Raw genomic sequence first — 16,369 nt, 5'->3', positions numbered from 1 at the left:
GAATTGATGCTTTTGAACTGTGGTGCTGGAGAAGACTCTTGAGAGTCCCTTGGACTGCAAGGAGATGCAACCAGTCAATCCTAAAGGAAATCAGTTCTGAATATTCATTGCAAGGACTGATGCTGAAGCTGAAACTCCAGTACTTTGGCCACCTGATGCAAAGAACTGACTCCTTGGAAAAGACTCTGATGCTGGGAAACATCGAAGGCAGGAGAAGGGGATGACAGAGGATGAGATGGTTGGATGGTATCACCAACTTGATGGACATGAGTTTGAGGAAGCTCTTGGAGTTGGTGAAGGACAGGGAAGTCTGGCACACTGTGACTGAACTGAAGTCACTTCAGTCATGTCCAACTCTTTACAACCCTATAAACCAATCTAAGAAGGAAGAATTTGTGCTGTAGAGCTGGAGCAAGCCGTAGAGGCCCCTCCCAGGCCAGCCAGTTGCTGCACTGAGGGGTCTGACAGAGAGGGACTGAGTGTGGAGGCAGTTACTAGGGACTTGGGGATTTACCAGCTGAAGCCAAAGCAGGTTTATAAGCTGCACAAGGCTAAACTGTAGCCTGCCAGGCTCCTCTGTTCATGGAATTCTCCAGGCAAGAACACTGTAGTGGGTTGCCATCTCCTTCTCCAGGGGGATCTTCCCAACCAAGGAATCAAACCCGGGTCTCCTGGGTACTCCTGCATTGCAGGCAGATTCAGGGTATGATCTAGGGAACGGTGGAATTGCTGACAACCTGGCCTGGGTTTGAATCTCTACTTCATTGTATACTAAGACTGAGACCTTGTGCAGCTTATAAACCTGCTTTGGCTTCAGCTGGTAAATCCCCAAGACCCTGAGGAACTGCCACCACACCTGGTCCCTCTCCTTCAGACCCCTTAGTGCAGCAACTGGCTGGCCCAGGAAGGGCCTCCACAGCTTGCTCCAGCTCTACAGCACAAAGTCTTTCCTCTTAGATTGGTTGATGGTCCCCCCACACACCAGTCAGATATTTTTAACATCTCTCCCATCTACTGCCCAAGAATCACAGAAAGACTAAGTGAACTAGAACTTAGGCACTTATCACAGTGCCTGGTGGAGTCATTATTATAAGTTAATGTGGTTAATAGTATTATGACTGGAATAAATAGTTATACATCTGTGTATTTATTTATAAATATAGTGGACCCTTGAACAACTTAGAACTGCCTGGATCCACTTATGTATGAATTTTTTCAGTAAATATACAATGGGCCCCCTACCAGTTTCCATTCCATGGATCCAACCAACTGCAATCAAAAATTCCATCCGTGGTTGCTTAAATCCACTAATGCTGAATCCATGGATATGAGAGAGCTGAGTCGGATGTCAGGATCAATGGAGACTCCTGGAACTCATCTCCTGGCAGATAATGAGGAAGGACTATAATTTTGTATAGCTTTTGTAAATAGGATTTGAGAAGTTCTATTAAGTATGGTTTGCAAGGCAGGTGAAATACAACTTTAAAACAATGAACATGACTCTCCTGAGAGGTGGCATGGTATGATGAAAATAGAAAGGCATTTGGTTTGGGTGAATCCTGCCTAACTCCTCCAGATGAACAGGGCATTTGCTTTTTGTTACTGGACTTTGGGTTTTTTTTTTTTTTTAACTTGTACAATCATCATGTGGATTAATGTTAATGAAAATATAAATATAAAATCTCCATTGTAAATTGAAATGCCATTCAACTTAGCTATCATCATATGAATTTCACATAGTCATAAAACCATTTCATAAGAATAACTGTAAATATCTGTGAAATATTTTTGGAATAAATTTTTAGCTCTGTGGCTGCTCTGAACAGCAATATTTATTTGAATGAACAAATAATCCATCTCCTTATTGTCATAACTCCTTCATACACATGTATACTTTTGCACATACACCAATAACTATATCCCTGGGATAGGAAATGGCAACCTGCTCCAGTATTCTTTCCTGGAAAATTCCATAGACAGAGGAGCCTGCTGGGCTACAGACCATAGGGACACAAATAGTTAGACGCAACTGAATGACTTAGCACAATAAGTATGTATATTGTACTTAAAATCACAACCCAATATGTGTGAAATATACATATGTACACACAGTGGAGATGTGAAAAAAAAGAGAGAGTGAAAAAGGCACATACAGAATATGCTGCCTTTACAATGAGCAGGAAAAAAGATAAAAGATAGAAAGAATTTGAGATTTTTCTAGACAAAAGGTGGAATTTTATTTATCCCAAGGAATGTTGGCTGCACTGCTGTCTCACTGTGTGACCTTGGTCAATCCCTTAATTGCTATCAGCCTTAGTTATTATATAGTTATCCAATCTATAAAATTACAGGTTGGGTTTTGTAGTTCCAACATTCTCTGGTTCTACGATATTATTTTTCTATACAAGATATTGAGTAAGTAATCAAGATTGACCTTTAGATATCTCGAAAAGAAACTCACTACAGCTATATTTTCTGCATTTATTTAAAAGAATACTCTTCCCTTGTAAAGAAAAATATTATTAAAGAAGCAAATTATTTTAATGCAATCTACTTTCACACACACACACACACACACATGCACACACCTTCCATTCCAGATTTTAAATGTTAAAACTCATCTTATTGTAATCAACAAGCTTTTAAATAGTATATTCTAAAATGTACTTTCCTATTAATTGTAGTAAATTTCCATCATTATATGAAAATATAAATTAGCACAAATAAAGCAAATATTATATGAAAAAAATCAAGAAAAACTAGACATACATACAAACTATGATCTGCATTGATGGCTTCACCTATGTCCTGTGAATTTCACTTAAACTCCTATGGACAGACAATAATTACAGTAATATCTTTAGTGGCAAGATTAGAGAATAAAGACCAATCTCTTATAATAAGGTACCTGAGGTTTTCTCCACAACCCATTGCCTCTAAGCCATTATGCATCTTGTTTATAATTCATCTTGATTCTAAAGTGTAATTACTCAGGCATAAAATCTCATCATCAAAGCAAGAACTAAGGACAGGTTTAAAATAATACATCCCATTCTAGTAACATATGCTTTGGGTCGTGAATACACAAAGCAATTCCTTTACAATATTTTCACCAAATGTAAGGTATTCTAGAGACATATGTATTTACAAGCTACTCATTTCATGTTTTTATACAGAAATGTGGTTGCAAATAAACAAAATTAAGTGTTAGTTACCATACAGACAGTTGTGAGGACCTAGCATTATCTATTACCTGTAGGATTATAATACTATAGCCCTGGTCATTGAAAATGTCAGTTCTAGAAATGATTACTTTTTATAATTTATCGTTAGAAGTAGAGACTGGGTTACCTTTAGATAGATATCAAATAAAAAACACAATTTCCTTATCACTTTTGCTGTTGTGGGAGCCATTTAGATTACCATACTTTACCTAAGCTGCTCCTCACTATTACCTCAGTTAACATTGTTTTCTCAACTGACCTAATCTCAGGTTAGGGTGTATGCAGAAACTGAAACTATTCGTCATTGAATATGTGGTTCTCTGCAATAAGATCATGGAAATCAGATATTCACAGATAATCTCTTGGTGATGTTTTGTTCAGTTAATCATCTTTCCCCTGCCATCATGTTTTAATAGTGCTTCTGACTCATGGCTAAATGGTTAGTATATACTGGATCACCTCTCACAAACTGTCAGGTGACTGCCAAAAATAAGTTTTTTAAATACTCAATGTATACCTATTACCAGCTCATAAAACTCAAAAGACAGAATAGTAAGACTAGACTTTTTTTTTCTTATACTGCATACTTCTGGGGATGTCCTTTACCACTTTCATTGTACATGGAAGACCCAAAGACTCTTCATATTCATTAAATATTAAGGAACATGGTAGGGGTAAGTGGCATACGTTGTAAGTGTGTTTCTCAATGCAGTAAAGAACAATCACCATTGGCTTTTTTTTTTAGTATATTCTCAATGACCAAAAAGTTATCTGGAATAGAAACAACCCATTGATTTATTAAATTTCAAGCACTGCACACACACATCATCTCATTTAATCCTCACAGCAACCCTGTTAAAAACACACACACAACTGACCATTTATTGAGTCCTTACTGTATCCTTTACAATGTTACGTGCATTCCCTAATATACTTACACCAACATTGAGTGTATTGTGATTCTCATTTTATGGGTGAGGAAATGAAAGCCCAGGCAGGTTAGGAAACCTGCCCTTTATCACACAGTTAGAAGACAGTGAACAGCTATTTGAACCTGGCTCACAAAACCTAGATACATGAATGTGTGCATGCATGCTAAGTCACTTCAGTCATGTCCAACTTTTTGTGACTCTATGGACTCTAGCCTGCTAGGCTTCTCTGTCCATTGGATTCTCCAGACAAGAATACTGGAGTAGGTTTTCAGGTCCTTCTCCAGGGGATCTTCCCAACCCAAGGATCGAACCAACATCTCTTATGTCTGCTGCATTGGCAGGCAGGTTCTTTACCATTAGTGCCACCTGGGAAGCCCCAGATACGTTAATAGTCAGCCACTAAGTTCTGCAACATCCTTACATTCCAGGTGAGGAAACTTCAGTCCATAGTATTTAAAATCTGTACAAGTCATCTGTAGTAAGTGGTAGAACAGGAAATAAACCCAGGATTGTCTGATTGTAAAACCCATGTAAAGATACAAGAGAGTGTTTTTTACTAGCAACAGCACAAGTGTCTATTTTTATTAAACTCTGAGGAGGATAGAGGGGTGTTGTGTAACCTCACACCTGGAGCATGTTGGCTTTCTACTCCCTTTGTCTCACATTCCCTTTTCTCCTCCCTCCCACATTTTTGTACAGTTCAGTCCTAACATTTTGATGGAATACCATATTATGAAGACAAACATGGAAGAAAAGCAGAAGAAAATTGAGCTCTGAATAATTTCTTCACAAAAGAAGAAGAGAACTTGGGAAAAGTTTGAGTTAAGAAAAAAAGGGATAAGATTAGGACCATGTTTATTTACTTGCCTTTCAATAATTTTTTATTTTGTTCCAGAATGGATTTTTAAACAGGACTTTAAAAAGTAGCTATTATCTTTCCTCTTTTGTTCCCAACTCAAACATAATGATTCTCATGAATTTTGCCCTAGTTGACTGAGAAGAAAAACATCTGATTTTAAAAAGCGTCCTCAGCAATGTGAAAAACAGATAAAATAAGTACAAATAAGATCCACAAGAGTAGGAGATTAAAGAGGAATAAATGCATTTACATTCCTTTACAAAGTGTTTTAAATTTCTCTTGTATTGTGGAGTAGTCTTTTTTTTTTTTTTTTTTTTTTTTGGCTAACTCTTAGAAATTTGATCTATAAAGACACACAATTAATCTGGAGTGTTAGAACTGTAGAAACTTCAGAAAACAACTGAGTTAATACATATGCTCATTTGTGGGATGAGGAAACCACATCTCAATGACACCAAGTGATTTGCCTGTATCCCTCAGGCAAAACAAACTTGGAAAATCAAGGTTTCTATATTCATTGATGTCACAGTGCCAGAGTCTGTATGCCCTTCAAAGACACACATTTCCAGCAGAGAGCGAGGAGCGTGCCAGTAATTCTCAATCCTGGCTGCTTGTTAGACCCTCCTGTGAGTTTTACAACCAACACTGGCCCAGCTTTCCACCAATTATATGAGAATCTCTGGGGGCAGAGCCAGGTATCAGTATTTAAAGCTCCTCAGACGATTCTGTGTGCAGCCAGGGTTGAGAATCACAGAGACAGGCCTAGAAGCTTCCACACAGAGCTTGAGTTGAAGCCCAGACTTGTACTCCCCCTGGAGTGCTTTTCTACTTTGTCCTGCTCTTTCCAGAGAAGAGCCATAGCGATAAGAGAAATTGGGTATATTACAGTAAATTTCACCTGCCAGGGCTCCTTTAGATTTCAGTCTATAACATTGAATTGCATATGACTCCTCAATGAAAATGACCATCTCTTAATGTTATTCTTCTTGTAAGACTTGTTTTAAACTTCTGTTTGATTTAAAAAATAGAGCTAGGAACTCTCAGTTTGTGTGATCTTTAAAGACACCCCCCCAAGAAAATATACCAGTAAAATAACAATAAGTATATGGGTATCCAAGGATGAAATCTATACAAAAAAATCCAATTTTATGCTACAGTCAGCATGCACCAGAGTTGGAACAACCTACGCTGTGTCACATTTTTAAATACACCTTAGATTGTTGCCTCAATTATGCTTAAATGAATTCCTGAGCCATAATTTCCAGACCTTACTTGGTAACAATAGCAAAAATGCACCTTGATTTTGAATAATATGAATAAACTTATTCAAGTATCTGATTCTTCCACTATAAGATAAATAGGACTCCAAATATTTTGAATACTATTCCTGGTTCTATCAGCTTGCTCAAATCCAGGACATTATTATATCTCATTAGAATTTCCTACAGGCCAAGATAAAAGCAGAGAGAATCTTAAGTGCTTAATTGAAGTACTCTCACATTATCCACATCAAAACAAACAAGAGAGTGCAGATTATTGCTCGTTTTCTTTTTCTAAGGAACCTCTACCTACTCCACCCTGGTTTGGTTCTTTTGGTCCAGAACCAAAACAATGCAAAGGCATAAAGAAGTTCTTAATTTAATATTTTCCCCTGCTTATCCAGCAGTCACTTCTCTCATCAGTGGGAGCAAGATATCCTATGGAAAAAAGTTGACATAGATAACATCCCTTCATAATCTTTAGTGGAATCTGAAAAACTAGCTCCTACCTCTTACTCATAAATCAACAATGGCTGATAAATGCAGCAGCTTTGCATTCTAAGAGATCTGAGCCCAGAACACAGAACTGTTCTCATTTCCTCTTCAGAGCGATGGGCTTTCTTCCAAAGAGCCAGTGATGTTTCTTGATAAATTTACATAATACACCCGAATGAAGATGGAAGCCTTGATTTTGCGTATGTCAGCTTTGTTAGCAGTTTCCTGTTTGCCCTCAGATTTTTATTGCAAGATGAAAAAAACTACATCAAGAAAAGATACATTTTATTGGTGGCCTGATATTCCCAAGACATGTAAAGCTCTTATTATTTTGAATTTCTTACTTTTATAGTCTTTAAATTATACCTATATAAATAATGCAACTGCAATACTTTTTATTATTTAATTTTTTGCTGAGTCTCATTGGACGTTTGCTAGCTACCCATCAAGCACAATAGAGACAGCTTTTAGGTTGTCAAGGACACTGGGATTCTCTCTTTAGGCCATATGACAATTTTATTTAAAAACAAACTTCTTCCTCAAGAAAAAAGACTGTGTGAAGTTTGCTCAGGCTGAGTGGTATTTGCAAATGACAACTTTCCTTTGCTAACATCTGATAACACAGATGCTGCCTGTATACTTGATGGACCAGGCAGAAATACACATTAGAAATCAAAAGTGACATTCACTGTTTGTAAGTGGTGTTGCCTTTCCCACTGATGGGACGAGAAATATCTTTCTTTTTAACTACTGAAGAACCCAAGTTTTGCTAAAGAAAGCTTTCCAAGTTGGCTCTCCTAATTGGCTCCTTTTTCTTTCAGACATGCATGCCAGGATTTTATCGACTGCGCTCTGAGCCAGGTGGCCGTACCCCTGGACCAACCCTGGGAACCTGTGTTCCTTGTCAGTGTCATGGACATAGCAACCTGTGTGACTCTGAAACCTCCATATGCCAGGTATTCACCTGAGCCTTTCTTGAATAAAGCCCATGTTCTCGTTTCTCCTTACACATATTCATAAACTGAGTGCAGAGATTAGCTAATCTGCAGGGAACTTAATTGTATACATATGTGTGTGAGTGTGTGTGTGTAAGAAACATTTGAAGAAAAGACATCATGCTGCTGCTGCTAAGTCACTTCAGTCGTGTCCGACTCTGTGCGACCCCATAGATGGCAGCCCACGAGGCTCTCCCGTCCCTGAGATTCTCCAGGCAAGAATACTGGAGTGGGTTGCCATTTCCTTCCCCAATGCATGAAAGTGAAAAGTAAAGTGAAGTCACTCAGTCGTGTCCGACTCTTAGCAACCCCATGGACTGCTATGCATTTTAAAAAATAATTTAAAAATTATAACTGGAAAAATCACTGCTCATATCAAGAAATAGTATATTAATACCAACAGCATCTTAGACAAGTACCAGAATCGGAGAAGGCAATGGCACCCCACTCCAGTACTCCTGTCTGGAAAATCCCATGGATGGAGGAGCCTGGTAGGCTGTAGTCCATGGCGTCGTGAAGAGTCAGACACGACTGAACGACTTCACTTTCACTTTTCACTTTCATGCATTGGAAAAGGAAATGGCAACCCACTCCAGTGTTCTTGCCTGGAGAATCCCAGGGATGGGGGAGCCTGGTGGGCTGCTGTCTATGGGGTCGCACAGAGTTGGACACGACTGAAGCGACTTAGCAGCAGCAGAATCACAAGGGGTTTTTTTCTGATTATAATTAAAAATAAACTCTTTGTAAGAAATTCATAAATTATAGAAAAGTATTAAGGAAAAAAGTTATCAAAAATTCAAGATAGACATTTAATATTTTATGTGTTTCCCACCAATTTTATGTATTTGCTTATAAAGATTTATATGATACCATAGGTGTAGTTTTATGTCCTGAATTTTTAAAAAAATGTACATATCATGATCATATTATGTTGCTAGTCTTTACAATCTTTACACTCTTTGAGTTGATATCCCATAATTTAACTTTTTAAAGAATTTTAATTGCTCTTTTTTTTTTTATTGTTGTGATATTCCTGCTAAAATCCCATTTTCTCATCCCTGGAGCAATCAGGACTGTGGAGAAATTCAAGTTTTACATGTCACCACTTGGGGCCCCCAAAATCTAATCCCACACAGCTCTGGGTATCTCTGCTGAACTCCTTCACCACCTCTTCTAGTCTTCTGAAACCCCTGTGGAGCCTTGTGGAACTCATGACCAGAAATCAGCAAAATCCCTACATAATCTCCCTCTTCCCTTGATTTCCTCTTCATTTGCTCAAAGTGGAACGTGGTTTCCCAACACATTGCTCCCCAGCCATGCTCTCAAGTGAAAGCCATTGTTTTTTCTCACACTCTTCATTCCCCTGACCCTGAAGGTGGGGCCACTTTCATATCACCCTTTTCTCCTCTGTAACAACCCCCAGCTTTGAATCTCACGTCTCCATTCATTTGCCCACTGTACCTGCTTGTTGAAGCCAAATTCTTTTTTTTTTTTTTAAATTTTATTTTATTTTTAAACTTTACATAACTGTATTAGTTTTGCCAAATATCAAAATGAATCCGCCACAGGTATACATGTGTTCCCCATCCTGAACCCTCCTCCCTCCTCCCTCCCCATTCCACCCTCAGGTCACCTACCACATTCCTGGAAGATGTTTCATTTGCATCATTGCCATTCACTGTGGCACCACTTCTGTCATGATTCCTACTGATTCTGATGCCCATAAAATGAAGTCCTCCACACCCTTAACTTTAGTGTCTTGTCCTCACTCCACGAGCCTTTCCGAGAACTTGTCATTATCAGGAACTGAGAGCATCTATAGTCTCAAGGTAAACAACCATCCTCTCCTTTGACTGGAAATGGCTACCCATTCCATTATTCTGCCCTGGAAAATTCCGTGGACTATGTAGTTCATGGAGTTGCAAAGAGTTGAACATGACTGAGCGACTTCACTTTTCATTTCTTAATACTTCAGTGTCAACATTTTTAGTCTCATCATTGACATTCACATCTTTTATCGTTCCTTGTGACTCCCATGCCCTCACTTTCTAACCAGCTTAATATCCATGTGGAGAAGGCGATGGCACCCCACTCCAGTACTCTTGCCTGGAAAATCCCATGGATGGAGGAGCCTCGTAGGCTGCAGTCCATGGGGTCGCTGGGAGTCGGACACGACTGAGCGACTTCACTTTCACCTTTCACTTTCCTGCATTGGAGAAGGAAATGGCAACCCACTCCAGTGTTCTTGCCTGGAGAATTCCAGGGACGGGGGAGCCTGGTGGGCTGCCGTCTATGGGGTCACACAGAGTCGGACACGACTGAAGTGACTTAGCATAATATCCATGAGCCTTCTTTATTATCACTGCTTTGTAATGTTCATTTTTCTTATTACTACTCATTTACTGACCTGAACAATTAGTGTTCAGGTCTTCATTGTATTTGATTTATCAGCAGCGTTTGCTACTCTGAGTCACCCATTCCTCTTGAAGCTTTTGTTCAGTTTAATTTTCTGGACATGGTATTCTCGGGATTTTCTTGGTAAAGTCTGCTCTTTGATAGTTTTCTTTTCTGTTTTCTCCTCATTACCTGAAATCAATACATTGATATTCCTAGGACTGAATCCTTGGAGCAATTTGCTTCTCTAACAATATTCATTCTCATGGTGATCTCCCCCAGGCAATGACTTTCAATATCTATACTGAGATTGCATAGTATTTACCATTATTTCTATGATTACATTTTAGATCCAACTTTTTAATCTTTCCAGAATTTATTTTAATGTGGGGAGATAATTTTTGTTCAAATATGTTACTTTAAAGAAATATTTACTTAATAATATTTCCTTTTCTCCTTGACACATCATGGTGTCTGAATATATACTTATTTCTTTTACTCGTGTTAAGATGTGTTTTAAAGAGCATCTATTCTTTTCTCCTTACATTTTAGTTCCTATTATAATGCCCTGATTACCTTTATTTTATGGTAAATTATAAATTCTAGTAAAGCAAGGCCGTTTGCTACACTTCTTTTTCTAATTTTCTTAGCTTATTGTACTTATATATTCTTTCAAATGACATTTTGATTCACTATTTCCTCTCTTCCCCAAAAAATAGCACTAGAATTTTTATTTGAAGTGTATTAAGCGGTTCATAAACAATCATCATCTTTACACTATTGAATTATCCTCCCTAAACCTTAAGAATATGATACTCTTCACTTTCAAATATTTTATGTTTCATAGTTTTTTTAGTATTACCTATATGGGCTATGCATTTCTTATGTTAAAATTATTGCCACGTATCTTACATTTTCTTATTAATGGTAAGCATTAGATTTTTTTGTTTCAATGTATTTATTAACTGGTCATTACTGGTAAATATTGACAAAATAGATTTTTTACATGTTTTTTAACATTCAACCACTTTCTTTCTAGCTCTCGACATTTCTTAGTTGATTCAGTTATTTTTATATTTACAATATTTTCAAAAAACTATATATGTGTCTTCCTTGCCAGTGCTCTCTCTCATATAATACTTTCATAGTTTTGCTTTAAGTCTCAAAAAATGTTATATAGAAGGGTGGTCAGCTTCTTATCTTATTAAGGATTTTAATAAGAATGACTCAGATCTTTTATCACAAAGTACAATTCTGGCGATTAGTTTAACATAAATAATTTTCATCCTATTAAGACAACTTTTTATTCCTGACTTCTTAAAGACTATCTTCTTTCAATCAAGACAGAATATGGAAATTTATAATATGCTTATTTGTGAGGACTGGAGTGGAGGTGTAGATATTAACCATCCTTGAATTCTTGAAATAATTGTCATTTGGTTTAAGGGTAATGTTTTTTTCCAACCTTCTGGCTAGTAAAATTCAATAGATAATTTCAGAGGTGGTTAACATACATTCTTAAGTGAGAATTAAATGCATTTTTCTTTCTTATGCTATCTTCACTGTAAATTATAATAGTAATGTCACTCCATATGATGCTGGGAAAAATTGAGGGCAGGAGAAGAAGGTGGGCGACAGAGGATAAGGTAGTTGGCTAGCTTCACTGACTCAATGGACATGAGTTTGAGCAAACTCCAGAAGATGGTCCAAGGACAAGGAAGCCTGATGTCCTGCAGTTCACAGGGTCGCAAAGAATCAGACACAACTTAGCAACTGAACAACAATGAATAATTTATAAGTCCTCATAAAAGATACAGTTTAATTTCATTTTTATTTCAGATAAAAGTTGTTGTATTTATACTGTCTGTACTCTTTTGACCAACTGATTATTATAACCACTTTTGGGCCAACAATTCTTACTGTAAGCTCTATTTTCTGAGATATACCTATGTGAAATAAAAATAAATACATAAATGCGTCAGACATACATAGCTAATATAAAGTATTGTGGTCTGAATTTTTATATTTTCCTTCAGGGAGCTTACAACTTTTGAAGTTAGGCAACTTTGCTCATCTTTGAAATGCTTCATGAGACAAATAGGAAATAACTATGATTACTTCAATGCTATATCTGAAGCAACTGAAGCATACGGATTTCTTTACTATTTTTACTGTTTCCCAGTTAAATATCATATCCACTACACAGTGCAATGCCCTCTATGTTGGCATGATGGTTATAAACATGACTCTGTGGTCAGACTGCCTTGATTCAAATTCTGGCTTAATCCATTATGGGCTGTGTAAGCTTAGTGTTCTCACCTGGAGAATCCCAGGGACAGGGGAGCCTGGTGGGCTGCCGTCTATGGGGTCACACAGAGTCAGACACGACTGAAGTGACTTAGCAACAAAGCAAGCTTAGTCAACTTAGTTAACCTCAATGGTGTCTTAATTTCCTCATTTATAAAATGAAGATAATAATAGTACTGAATCATAGAGTTTTTCTATGGATTCAATGAAATGCTAGATAAAAGGCTTAGAACATTACTTGGCACATGATAAGCTCTATAGTAGGCATGATAGCTATGGTGATTAATGATAATAAAGATAATTACCATACATATTATCCACCATGTATAGTCTAAGAACCAGATGATAATTAATCAAAAATTATTGTAAAAAGCATTGCTATATCTAATGCTATGCCAGATTTTCTCTTATCTTGTTTTTTCTTTTCCTTTATTCCTTTCTTCAAAAATAGAGTAGAAAAACACTGTAGAAAATTTCACAAGCTAAACATTTCACCTGTAAAATAAAACTCACATTACTTTGTAACTACCCTCTTAATAATTCCTAATGACACTTACAGGAGAGCTGTTGCTTCTTCGTAGATGCTAATAAATCCTACACATAGGCATATTATTACCAATATCTAAGTTACCATTGCCTCTTAAGGAAAATTTTCTTCAAAATGAAATAGTAAAACCTACAAGATATTGAACCTCATGCCAGAAGTGGGAGAAGAGGTAGGTGAATTAATACTGATCCATACACACACACACACACACAAAATCATAAAAATAGATAAGATAGAGTTTTAAGAGTTTATATAACACATCTATAGCTTTGTCTTTTTATACACATATATATCCTCATTTAATTTTCACCAAACCTATAGTCAGTATTGGGTTTCCCAGGTGCCAGTAGTGGTAAAGAACCCACCTACCGGTGCAGGAAACATAAGAAACACTGGTTTGATCCCTGGGTTGGAAAGATCCCCTGGAGAAGGAAATGGCAACCCACTCCAGTATTCTTGCCTGGGAAATCCCACAAACAAGAGAGCCTGGCAGGCTATAGTCCATAAGGTCACAAAGAGTAGGACATGACTGAGTGACTTACATAGTCAATATTATTTCTCCAACATTTTACATGGGAATATTGAAATCTCAGGTGGCACAAATAACTTTCTCAAGACTAAAAAAGTTGTGAAAATATTATTTTTACTCTATCACAATTCTTATTTTAAAATGAAAGGATAAAGTAAATCTCTATCATTGATCTGCTCTGTTGTCTGTAACACTGTCAGTCTCCATGGTTAAGCAATTAGTTCCATCTTCAGTAAACTCATAACTAGAATCTACTATGTTTAAGGTCTTTTTTAAATAAACCTTATCTTATTTAATCTATCTTACCAAGGTAGAAATTATTAGTATTTTATTACAACTCTGAAAATTAATCCTAAAAAATATTAAGTAACTTATAGAGCCTTTGGTAAAAAGTATTAGAATCAGGTTTCAAATCTAGTACAAAATAATACTTGCTGATTATGGGTGAGAGTAATCATACTTTTAGCTGATGGAATGAGTGTGATTTTAAAGGTCCAGGTGAATTTTACCCCAGTGTATTAATAGAATCTGCAATGTGATTAAGAGCTATATATGAAAAAAATTTGCAAAATCATGAAAATATGAAATTTGTCTCAAAATGGATAACAATAAAGTGTCATACCAGGTTTTAAAAAGGAAAGTAGAACGTAAGAGACGGATTGAGTTTGATCTCCAGTGAAACATAATGTTTGTTAGCAATCAGAATAGGTTCCCTTAAAATAAGACGTATCAGGCTAATTGCTTGAGTTACGATATATATAACATCTGAGACCATAGTTCCATGATTCTCAGTATAATTTCAAATTCATCAGAGAATGTAATAAATGATGTGTCAAATTTAGTAAAAAAGATTAACAGCTACTATGTGTCCAACTTTATGTATGTACCAGAACCAGGACTTGCCACTGTAGATAATCTTTTCTCATTTATTCTTACAATAAATTGATGAGAAAGGATTAGTCCTTCTAATACAGCTGATTAAATGATACTGAGAGAAATTAAATAATTTGCTTAAGTCATAAGCCTAAGAGTCAGATGTATGGTTCAAACTTTGGTTTGTTCAGACAGGCATTTGATAGAACATTTCATTATATGCTCACAAACAGGGCTGAAAATATAGGCCAAATAGTGATCAGTTAACAGGTTCAGTGGGTGTAGAAGCTGCTAAACAGCATAACCTAGAATAAGCTCTAGAGATGTCTCCATTGATGAGGCATAGGATTTGTGTTTGACCCCATCATGTTCAAAATCTTTATCAGTGATTTGAATGAAATCTATCAAATATTCACATGATGTAAAGTGTTAGATGCTGTCAATAATCAAAAAGAGCCTGGCAGGTAGAATTATGAGCCACAATTAACAAGGTTAAATTAATAGAGTAGGTTTCAAACTTAGGCTTACTTGTTTATTCATTCTTGAGGCATTTTTTAATAAGTATTACCATGTTCAGGCATAGTGGTGGGTTCTGAGAATATAAAGATAAGGAATGTGTGGGTATTGCCCTCTAGGAATTTATATACTAGTGTTTAAGGTAAAAAAACAGAGGGAATGACACATAATAGCAACTTCTATGAAATAGGAGTTCTTACTTTACTATACAGATTCACTTGTATAAGATCAAGATCAAGGATGGAAGTATGTTAAATATATTTGTGAGATTTAGAATCTCTATTTTAAGAGAAATTCTGACTAATCAGGGTTGTTAACTGTTTAGCTTGAAAAAAACATTTAGGAAGTAATAATGTTCTTAAGATATTTGAAGACTTTCCCCGGGAAATGGAAATTAGACTTAATCTGCATAGCTTCAGGAGGCAGAGCTTGGGTCGCTAATTGAAATTAGAGTGAAACATTTTCAATCAGCATAAGGAAAAGCTTTGTGAAAGTAAAAGTGTTAGTCACTCAGTCCTATCCGACTCTGTGACCCCATGGACTGTAGCCCATCAGGCTCCTCTGTCCATGGAATTCTTCAGGCAAGAGTACTGGAATGGGTAGCCATTGCCTTCTCCAGGGAATCTTCCCAACCTAGGGATCAAACCCAGGTCTCTTGCACCTCAGGCAGTCTTTACCTTCTGAGCCACCAGGGAGGATTTAATCTGCATAGCTTCAGAAGGCAGAACTTGGGTTACTAACTGAAAATTAGAGTGAAACAAGTTTTCATTCAGCATAAGGAAAAACTATGTAGCTTATGGTTATACAAGATGAAAAGGGCTGCCTTTTGAGAATCCATGCATTTAATAATATGTCAAGGAGTGTGAAGAGGCATCCCTATAAAGAAAAATAGTAACTTCTCACCTTAGTTCAAAGATACCAAATATTAATACAATATTCCTTTGATTTAGTGGAAGGAATGAATACCCCCAGTTTTCCCATGTACAAAAAACAAAAACGAATGCTATATATTGTAATCTACTATTGAAATGATACTGGCATATATTAATCTCCAGATTATTAAACTTCTCTTTAGGCATCTAACACATAAAATTTTTTTCTAAAGATTAATTTCTGTATAAGAGAAATATTATGTCCTCTATTTCAAAGGAAACAGGAAAGTCATATGAAAGATTGATGTCAAAAGTTTCAAAAATAGCATCATGATTTGTGTGCTGTGTTTGTGGGGCTAAGTGGGGCATTTAATTCAGTTAACCAAGTTTAGTATGTCAGCAACCCTCTGAAAGATTGACTGTCCAGAGAAAGTTCAAATATTTGCTTTCTCTGTGTAGAAATTATACAGAGTTGTAGGTATAAAAGAAGCAAACCATATTTTTAAATATCTGTATTTTTAGTAATGATCAGCATTATTTATTGTGTTGACTCACTTATCAGTGTTA

At 36.5% G+C, this 16,369-nt stretch overlaps 1 protein-coding gene across 3 annotated transcripts in view; it reads left to right on the top strand.

Annotated features, from left to right (window-relative positions):
* Positions 1 to 16,369, top strand: part of LAMA2 (laminin subunit alpha 2) — a 708,999-nt gene that overhangs the window by 486,994 nt on the left and 205,636 nt on the right. For all 3 annotated transcript variants that reach the window (XM_025294565.3, XM_025294564.3, XM_044924246.2), the window contains one exon: positions 7,591 to 7,725. In XM_025294565.3, the coding sequence (XP_025150350.3) occupies positions 7,591 to 7,725 (135 nt within the window). The remainder of the gene's footprint in view (positions 1 to 7,590; positions 7,726 to 16,369) is intronic.

The sequence above is a fragment of the Bubalus bubalis genome, chromosome 10 (assembly GCF_019923935.1).
Source record: "Bubalus bubalis isolate 160015118507 breed Murrah chromosome 10, NDDB_SH_1, whole genome shotgun sequence".
Lineage (NCBI taxonomy): Eukaryota > Metazoa > Chordata > Mammalia > Artiodactyla > Bovidae > Bubalus > Bubalus bubalis.
The sequence above is the reverse complement of the archived record's forward strand: the minus strand, read 5'-3'. Positions and strand labels throughout refer to the sequence as shown.